Source organism: Callionymus lyra, chromosome 5, assembly GCF_982586985.1.
Source record: "Callionymus lyra chromosome 5, fCalLyr1.hap1.1, whole genome shotgun sequence".
Classification (NCBI taxonomy): Eukaryota; Metazoa; Chordata; class Actinopteri; order Syngnathiformes; family Callionymidae; genus Callionymus; species Callionymus lyra.
In genome coordinates this window covers 31,892,097-31,902,464 of record NC_141822.1, presented here as the reverse complement: position 1 = coordinate 31,902,464, position 10,368 = coordinate 31,892,097, and the positions used below count along the sequence as shown (strand labels likewise).

The following is a 10,368-nucleotide window of genomic DNA, read 5'->3' as shown; positions in this document are numbered from 1 at the left end:
AGTGACGCAAAGGGGGAAAAGTGCCGGTTGGAGTTGAAGGGTCTTTGTGCCCTCAGTGGGGTCTTGCAGGCCTGATAACATTATTAAATTAAATCACAATTATCTTTTTTTTTTATGAATTAGGAGTTATTTAATCTATTATTAAGAAATGAGTCCAGATATAATAAATATTTCTCAAAAGTCTCAAAATAAGTTTTTATATTTGGTTCTACTTGGTTGGATCTTAACCCTCTAACCGATCTTCACTATAGGTCAATTCTAGTCCAGGCCATGGCTCATCACTGAGAAGAATCTATGAACAAGCCTAGCCCGCTCAGTACAGCCAGCTTGTCCATATAGGGTGGGGGGATACCAGCTGCACTTCCTCCTTTTCATCTCAGCAGAAAGCTCCTGGCAGCCTGTGAAAAGATAAGTGATCGACATAGAAACATGGAAGCATTACATACACATTCCGTCTTGTGTGTTTGGGCCCCAGTATTGTGTTTTTACGTTGTGTGGCCCGAACTTCCACAGCCAGGCCTAGCATGTTAAGCTGAGTCGTCCCTCGGTCGTAGGTGGACTTCGATGAGGGCGACGACTGGCAGTTTTTCACCACCACAGCTCACTGCATTGAGATGGGCCATGAGACATGCAAGAATGACCCAGGCTCGTTTTATTTTCAGCAGGACAGCAGATGAGGTGCAGGAGATCCACGGTGGCTGCCCTTCTCAGAATAACTCGGGCACATGCTCTCCTAGAAGACACCGCTCTGCTAGGACATCAAATTCTGTAGTGAGTGGGATTTCAGTTTCAGAGGTCAGTAATCTCCTTTGATCGGTCCAGACCTCCTGGACACTAAAGCCGGCAAGCCTTTCCTCTCACCACATAACTTGAAAAGTGTTTAAACACCGTTTTCAGGTCTTTTATAGTGGGGTCTCTCCACACGGACGACAGTGCCTGGTTGCCTGGTCCACAAGCTCAATCAGCTGTGTTTTCTTTCTTTTCCGCTTTGACATCTGTGCCAATCTAGCAGATGTCTTCAGCTAAGGAGGTAGCAATATACAACTGATCCGGTCGATGTTGACCGAAGAACATATGGAGATGTGTTTGGAGACAGATCGCAACCTAAACAGAGTGTGCTTCATTTAGGGTGAGTGATCTGGTATGCATGCATCCTGCTTACACCTTACACACATCAGCTCTGTGCTCTTCCCCTGACACACTCTCCCAATCCCCTCGTCAGCTCCAGTGACACAGAAAGGGAACAGTAGCTCCTGGAGCTGGTCGAGAGGTAGGGTGCACACGATCGCTCATTCTCTCCCAATTCAAGCAAGTCCAGCTTAAGAGCGCTGTCAGATGGTTCAGTAGATGAAAGTGCTGGTTGGGTGGTGCCTTTTGTAACTGTCCCACTCTCGTACAGTCACTCTGCTAAAAGAAAAAAGAGGTAATTTGAGCCGTTTTGGCTGCAGATGGAGGTTTGCCTTTTATTATTGGTACTAAGGCTCTAAGGAAGACAGAGGCTGGAAGCCCTTTTTGGTAAGAAGACAGGAGGAGGTTCTAAGAATCCCCAATTCTTAAATTCTAGGTTGTCTGTTCGGGGTGTGGTCTTTTTGCACAGGTAAAACTGAGCGGTACCGTCAACCTGGACGTTGTCTGTTTGTAGGGAAACACCCAGGCCATGTATGTATGCCTCTAGCTGGTTCTCACTGGTGAGATTTGCCTTTTTCCCAGCACAGCAGGGGCAGGTAGTTCTCTCTTTGATGGCCAGAGGGCGCACTTCACTCCACTTCTACAGCCCTCCTTCAGGTTGTTGCAGCAGAGGACATTTGCATGTGTCCTTGGCCTCCAGCTCTTTATTGGCCAAAGCATACCTCCGCAACATGGCGAAGGTGTCAGAAGCCCACATTGTTATGGGTGCTGTCCCTGCCCCTGAGTCCTGCAGCCTCAGTTGACTTCACCAGGCCATCCCATGTGATGTCAGAATTGATGTTTATGACACATGCATCCTGTCGGTCTTCGCCTTGATGTTAACCTAAAGCAGAGCTTGGTTAGAGGGCATAGACCCATGACACATAACCTTCAGATTATCTAATATAATCCAGGTTCTATGAATTGTGCAAAGCCCTCTAATCAAGTCGCCCAGCTCCCCGGCATTTCTTAGCTGAGCCTCAATACGATGAAATTGCTGCGGGTATCATCCATGCTATATGAGCAAGGGCGCTGCACCCAGGGCCTCAAGGATTAACCAATAGCGAAGCTTGGTTAAAGGCCTCCGCACCGTTCGTAGAAACTAAACTATATTAGATAATCAGGTGATTTTCTTATTATCTTCTGTAAAAACCCTCTTACTACATTTATGGTTCACTTAGAGTTGCCAATTAACCTCATTCATTTACTACAGGGGTGAATTGGAGAAACATGTATGTCCTGATGTGCCCTGCAATACACTGGCATCCTGTTCAGGGTGTCCCCTGCCTCTCGCACAAAGAAACTGGGATAGGAATAATTAGGATAATGATAATAATAATATTTGTGAGGCTGCAGAAACTATAACATCCAATAAGTTTATATCTTCTTTGTGTATCTCATTTAAGGCAAAAGACAGAATACTGCTTACACATAGTATGAATGCATGGGGTTGTTTAACTTAGGAATTGTCACTTTTGAAATCATTTGCAAGCATGTTACAGAGAAGCCTGCAGGAAAGTGAGAAATAAAAAAATCAAATATTTATTTCAGCCATTATGAAACACCTCATGGAAAATAAGATGAACTGATGTAATAATGAAAGAAGGTATTTTTTTACACAAACACAGAAATATGTCATAAATAACCACGTAAAATGAATTCCAATCATTAAAAAACGATGTTGGCCTCTTTCACGATTGAATTTGACACTTTTTCATCAGGGAAATTTATGTCATAAAGAAATTAACAACAAAGTTCTAGTTGCGGAAAGAAAAAGGAATGAAAGGACAAAAGAAAAGTAAAATATAATGTAATCCTGGGGTTAAAAATAGAAACACAAATGATGCAATTTAAGTTTTAAAGATGTCAAAGGATGAGTAACACCGATCGAGGCATCTGTTGAATATTCTGGGCACTGACTGGCTGGTCGAAGAAGCATCTATCTCAACATTCAGAGACAAAAGTCAACGCGACCAAAGACGCGACAGGTGAGGGTCCTCGTTGAGTTCTCGCACTGAAGCAAAGCATCAAAGGACGATGAACCCCCCAATATTAAAGAGACGAAGGGAATGTGAATGTTTAGAAGCACCAAATTTCAAGGCTTGGCTTAAATATATGGTTTGATCTTTACGGCTTTTCCACGAAATATTCGAAGGACTCTTAGAATAAATCACGTAAACTATTGTAATCCAGGTTAATCCACACATAAAGTATACGTTTTACGACTTTCCAATGTTTTCTTTTGCTTTTTGTGTTCCCCAAATACTTGTTAAAATATCATACTTCATCTCTTGCGTGTATTGTTTGTACTTGTTTTATTAACCTGAGCTTTTCTAATGTTTTGTTATCTGAAGTTGATCCTAAATCTTTCTATCTACACGATGTGACCTTTTATTGACTCAACAAATCATGAGCGCACGAGGCTCTCTGTGCTGCCACATGACCTGCAGACCCCCCTCGTACCCTCTTCAGGTTTGGCACCAGAGTCATGCAAACTTGCAGGGATCGCGTTTAAACAGTTAAGTGCTTCCTCAGTCCCCGAGGCACGAAAACACCGTCAGATCTCAGATGGAGAATTTAGAAACTGCAGAGGTGGTTTACCACACATGCGAGCACTGGGCCTGTAAAAGCTGCTCCAAACTACTCATTCCTAACGAGAAATATGTCTCCGACTGCTCAGCTTCAGATATGTTTTGAATTAAAGTCAATCCCGACTCAAATTGTTGCTGGTTTAAAACTAACTCCGCAGCTCGATGATCTAGACAATCTCTGGACCGAAACACAAACATCTCTTTAATGTAATCCGACTTTTATTAACGGAGAGTTATTTGCGAGAGTTAAATGGTTTTGACAAGTCCCTCTTTGGACGAACATTCGTTTTTGCTTTATTAAATTAAATATTAATCCAAACTTAGGGCGAAGACGTTTTATTATTTGGACAAAAACCCACCGACATTACAGTGGTTTTCCATTCTCCGTGTGAAATGAACTGCTGAATACATTCATAAACGCCAATAAACGAAACCCGAATTAACTGAAACTTCCATTTAATTACAAAAGTTTCTCTGGAACCGTGGAAAGCGAATTCATTTAGAAGCTGTTTGCTGCCAAAAACTAAAATTAAAAACCTCAGCGTTATGTAAACGCTGTTTACAGAAACCTTTGTTTTCGAGGCATTATATTAAATTAAAAATAATTAAATCATAAATTAATAATAAACAAAACCACACAATACACATTTATTCAAAAGAATAGTATTTATAATTTAAGAAACAGAAAATAAAATAGTTCAGATCAAGATATTATTTCTGACAAGTCGCTGTTGATTTTAAATAATAATAGCAAAGGCAGGTGTTAATAACGGAGGTTCAGTATCTGGTGAGTCCTGGTGTTGTTTATAAGTGATTAAAGAACAAAACAAACAATCTAAATAATGAAAGCGCTGTAAACACTTAAATTACAGAAATATATAATTTGGCGCATTAAAACGAGTGTCGTTGGCTTTACATAAATCCATACTAAATACTTGAACAATTAACTCTTGTGAAATTGGTTAGTTTAAGGAAAATTGTTTCCAAATGTGCTTCAGTTTTTGTTGCAGCTTTCATCTTTCGAAGGGACGAATGATGTTGTTCTACAAGTGACCGAAAGATGGCGCACGACTAAAAAGAAAGTTCGCCAGGAAGTTCGATGAGCTCCAGAAACACCTGCCGAGACCTGAGCGAAGTTTGGACCTCTCGGTTTTTTTCTCAAAGTTAGATAAAATAACAAATTCAGCCACATGTAATGTAGCGTAGATAACTGCCGCGCGATACGGACGTTTTTAAAACAACAAAACGCCTTTTAGACGTTCTTTGAAAGTATACAATAAGCGTAAAGAACACTTAAGTAGTAAAAAATAACTATCAATGGCAAACGGTATTTGAAATTTTTTAAAAAAAACAATGCAAACGGGATCGAACATACTATGGTATTGTTTATTTAATAAAGAAGACAACACACATAATATTAAGATTTTACACTAAAGTTTGTGTGTCTGTGTGTGTTTGTAGTGTGTGTGTGTGTGAGCGTGTGTGTCCACAAGTTACATAAATTTGATCAATTGTTTGAGTGTTCGATTGATTCATTTAAGTCTAGACAAAAGTTTTTTATTGTGTTAACACAACCAAAAACCAACAGGCGCGCAACAGACAAAACATATTGAATTATGTTATGACATAATTACTTTTAAAATACGCAATAATAAATGCATTATACGCCTTTGCTGTATTAAACGGCCATCCCAACACTTTCGGTTGAGTCAAACATATAACAACACAAACAGAAAAGTTGACACACACACACACACACAGAAATGTCCACAAACCCAGAAGAAAACACACAAAACACCAACAAAATGTCCACACCCACACAGACACACACACGCACACACACACTCACACACACACGGCAGAGGCCTTCCTCCGTGCAGCTCGCATGCTCTGCGTGACCCGTGACTGATGCGAGTTAACAGCTGACTCTTTTCCATTACAAATGGCTTGCGGATAATCTAGATAACTACCGGATCACGCAAACCGAGCTGCCTGGATCTGGTGCAACCGCTGCGGCAGCAGTGGAGAAACACAAATTATCCCTATTATGTGAAAATGCGCAATTATTTCCCCAAAAAATGATAAATAAATATAATTATACTGCAGCATTTACCCTCCTAAAACCACCAAGTTTGTGGGGCTGTGTTGTTTCACGTGTGCAGTGGCGTGTATATGTACACACACACTCTGAGCAAACTTTGAAATAAGTACATTTTCTCAGTATATAAACAACAGCAAAGAGGTATAGATTTAGATCACACTACATATATTTGAACCTACCTTCGACTAGAACACAAAGCACATTATTTTTATTAAATTAAAATATTTTACCCATGTATAGATTAGCTTTAAGGACAAGTCGAGCAGCAGAATCCACAAGACAGAAAGTTTTGAATCAGTAATGTGTCAAAACGAATAAAGTGTTTTACAACAGTAGCACCTTTCTAAGTAGGCTCAGTCACACCAGAGCAACTTTAAAATATGAAAAGGTTTTTCCTTCAATCCTAAACAGCTATTGATTTTTTTTATAAAAGTCTGTAAGGAAGGCAATATAAAGGGTGACACAAAAAAATATTATTAATAAATCCATTATATAGTAAAATTAGCATCACAGCAAAGTTAGCGACATTAGCTTTGGCCTGGAAACGACTAAAAAGTTAATACAACGGTCGAAATGTTTTCAAGCGTAACACAATTTATCACAATGTCATCATAACATTAATTTATGAAATAATAATGAAAAAATCGGTTTAAAAATGAGAAAAATAGTTCGCATAGTGTGCTAGTATTATGCTAATACACGTATCGATCTTATCGATACCTTGATACATAAAAGTCAGAATGTGTGTTATTATGTGTGTATTAAGTGAACCCCTTCACTCATCTGACTTAGGTGCCCCATGGTGTCAATTTACCAAGACAGGAGATCTAGTTTGCCAAACACAAGAACTTGCTCCCACTATCCTACCTATGACACCATTATACATAATAGTGTGATTTTCATTTACTCACTCGACAGGACAGCAAGAAACTGAAATCTCATGTCAAGGCCCAAGTATAAGGGCCTAACATATAGTTCGAGCAAGTCTTAGCTCAAGGATACACCCTGTTATATTATAATATCGTGAGTATTGACAATTCTCAAGATAGTTTACAAAGTTAACATGTTAAATTTAACTTGTTTTGATAAAACGCAACTTTAATGACAACACTAAAATGTGTGTTTGAAGTTAGGTAGAATATATATAGTTCATATAAATGCACATTTTCAAATGATAGTAGCATTAGCAAACGTTACAATTATTATCCAGAAAATAAACACTTGAAAAATTATATTATTAAATTTTAATTATAATTATATATTATGTATTTGCTTATTTTAGACGTCAATTCAAACTTCAGCTTTTGTGAAGCAAGTGTTGTTATTTATTTAAGACACTTTGCAATACTTTATAAAATTAAAATGTAACGTGTGTAAAGTTTTTTTAGATGATATATTTTTTGTTTATTTTATTGGCGATAATTTATTTATTTATTTATTTTTTTTACTAGTTATTATTTCTAATACATTTTCTATTTTATAATTTTTTAATTGAAAGATGTTTGCAGATATTTGTGTATATTGAAAACGTTAAAAAATACCATTAAAATTCAGTTTTATTTTTTTCGTTTTAAATGTTCAGCGTGTTTCTTTAGATCGCCAAAAGGGGAACCTATAATGTTATTGTTTGTCTAACGAGTCTGTCCTCTCTCGTGTGCTCCTGGTGACGCGCCGGCGTCATGTGACCAGAGCTGTGGTATAAACCCGGACAGAAGTTCCGCCCCCTCGTCTGTCTGAGCCCCATCTGGACCTCCGCGCACACTCCTGACTCTGGCACCGACCGGACCGTCCGCCACCCCGGGGATCCGAACCCATGTGGACACAAGCGAAAGCGCTGGAAGAACCCGGGTCCACGCGTGCCACCCCCTCCTCCTCCTCCTACTGCGCCTATGAGTTCTGAAGAGGAAGGGTCTCTGCGAGTGTGAGCCATGACTCTCAGCTCAGAGATGTCCGATGCCTCCATCCTCTCGGAGGAGACCGACATCGACGTGGTGGGCGAGGGGGAGGATGGAGACCACCAGACGCGCGCCTACGTGGAGGAGGATGTGGCGGAGATGCACGACAACATCCTCCTGTCCGGCGCCTCTCCTCCTCCGGACGGATCCACCTCCTCCTCCTACAAGCCGGCGGGCAAGAACACCCTGGTGAAGCCCCCTTACTCCTACATCGCCCTGATCACCATGGCCATCCTGCAGTCCCCCAAGAAGAGACTCACCCTCAGCGAGATCTGCGACTTCATCAGCAACCGCTTCCCCTACTACCGGGAGAAGTTCCCCGCCTGGCAGAACTCCATCCGCCACAACTTGTCCCTCAACGACTGTTTCGTGAAGATCCCGAGGGAACCGGGGAACCCGGGTAAGGGGAACTACTGGACTTTGGACCCGGAGTCCGCAGATATGTTCGACAACGGGAGTTTTCTGCGGCGGAGGAAGCGGTTCAAGAGGCAGCAGACGCAGGATCTGCTGCGGGAGCACAACGCCTTCATCCCGGCGGCCGCGTACGGGTACGGGCCGTACGGCTGCGGGGGGTACGGGATCCAGCTGCAGTCCTACCACACGCACTCGGCGCTTTTTGCCTTCCAGCAGCAGCAGCAGCAGCAGCAGCAGCAGCACTCCTCCAGGGGGACCATGATCCCCGCGCCCTCCCTCATGCCCACCAGCACCTCCGGCAACACGGACTTATCCCGGAGGTTTTACCCGCAGATGCCGGCCGCATCCCCGGGACAGAAGTCCGGCTCCCCGGTGCACCGCTCCCCGTTCTCCATAGAAAGCATCATCGGGGGGTCGCTCAGCCCCTCCAGGACTCCCCCGGTGCTGCCCTCCTCCGTGGGGCCTCCGAGGGCCAACCATCTTGAAAACTTTCCGAACAGAATAAGCACTAGTGGCTGTTAAACAACTTTTTTTTCTGTTAAACAAATACAACAGCAAAAACAAAAATAACGCCCACGTATGAAGGTAGGATGCTTTTTGTATTTGAGAGCTGAATGACGGACATCCAACAAAAGAGTTACACTGTGCCTACATTCACGTCAGGTTGTGATTTCAGTTTCAGGGCGTCTCAGGATAAATCACATGTTTTATTTTCTCCTCTTTAAAAAATAGGCTTAAAAGTAAGAATTAATTTTATTAAAAAATAATGTATTTGTGTCAAACACATGTTGTCTTTTTTTTTTTTTTTTAGTTTGACAAAAAACAGATTTAAACACAGAAGTTTATCAAATATGCAGTGTGTGTTTATTTCAGTCATGAAACGACGTTGTACAATTTTTTTGGGGAGGAGGGGGAAGATTATTGTGTAATTGAAGTGTGATATTTTTACACAGTTTGTTTTTTCAAGAATAAATCGTTTTGCAAAAAAATAAAGCCGGTTATTATTTTTTCTTTCTTTTACCCAAAGTTAGCTCGTATGTTTTGACTCAACAGTTCCCCCAAACCGACGCTTAAATATTAAAACATACACGATAATCCGCGTGAAAACACGAAGGGGCTTGCGTGTGGATCTGACCTCCTCACACTCATCCTCCTAATAGCTGCGAGTGGACATGAAGGTGTCCAGAGGGTCAGGCGTTTATTATTGTAGCTCTGGACGCCAGTGCGCATGTCCGACCCTCCATCAAATCATCTTCTCTTATCGTTACGAATTGTGCAACCAGGTGGATTTTCATAGTAGCAAAAAATATCACTTAATTTTATTAACCTAAATTCTAACCTAAAAAAAAAGAAAATACCCCGACATTACATTTCTTACAATTTGCCGGTTTTATCTTGAAATATTTTATTTGTATTTTGAAAAGCAAAATAATGAAAGAGGCAAAACCAAAAAAACTCAAGTTTGCATTCCTGACAGAATACGTTAAAATGACTTGTAATATATTTTAATTTGTATTCAACAACATTTAAAATAATATGGGGCAGACCCTGAGCCAGGTGGTGTCCCATCACGCCAAATACGAAACTAAAACACACGTTGTACCGTTTAAAATACACCAAAAAGTATGGAAACAATTGTTTTTAATGATTTTTTAAAAATATATTTTTAATAATAGACGCACCCCCAGGGATCCCATTAATTTACTATTTGAATATGTTATTAAAAAGTTAATGAAAAACCCCCGGATGTACTTTCTGAACTAATATTTTAAAATAAAAAAAAAACACAGTGAAATAACATATCACAATTAAGTGACAAATTGAATAAAATGATATTATATATATATATATATATATAAATATAAATATATAATATTTTGAATGAATGTGGGGCTGGTGTTAAGTAAGGTGGAATCTTGCCTCGTAAATTTGCCTAAAACTATACTAACTTTAGCAAAATAACTCTAAAGGTAAATGGAATGTATCCTAACACTGGTCTAATAAAATATCACAATTATTTAAATGAATGTTACACATATAATGAATTGTAAATGCATTAATAATCCAATTCACTTTACAGGCACAACTTTTGCCGTAAAAATGTCAGTAAATGTTCTTTTTTCTGAAAGGATGTTATTTT

At 40.2% G+C, this 10,368-nt stretch overlaps 1 protein-coding gene across 1 annotated transcript; it reads left to right on the top strand.

The window, feature by feature from the left end:
* The first annotated feature begins 3,110 nt into the window (after window positions 1-3,110).
* On the top strand, window positions 3,111-9,213 carry foxd1 (forkhead box D1). Its single transcript, XM_087791992.1, has 2 exons — window positions 3,111-3,155; window positions 7,549-9,213. The coding sequence occupies exon 2, from the start codon at window positions 7,788-7,790 to the stop codon at window positions 8,748-8,750; it is 963 nt and encodes a 320-aa protein (XP_087648118.1). The 5' UTR covers window positions 3,111-3,155; window positions 7,549-7,787; the 3' UTR covers window positions 8,751-9,213.
* The last annotated feature ends 1,155 nt before the right edge of the window (window positions 9,214-10,368 follow it).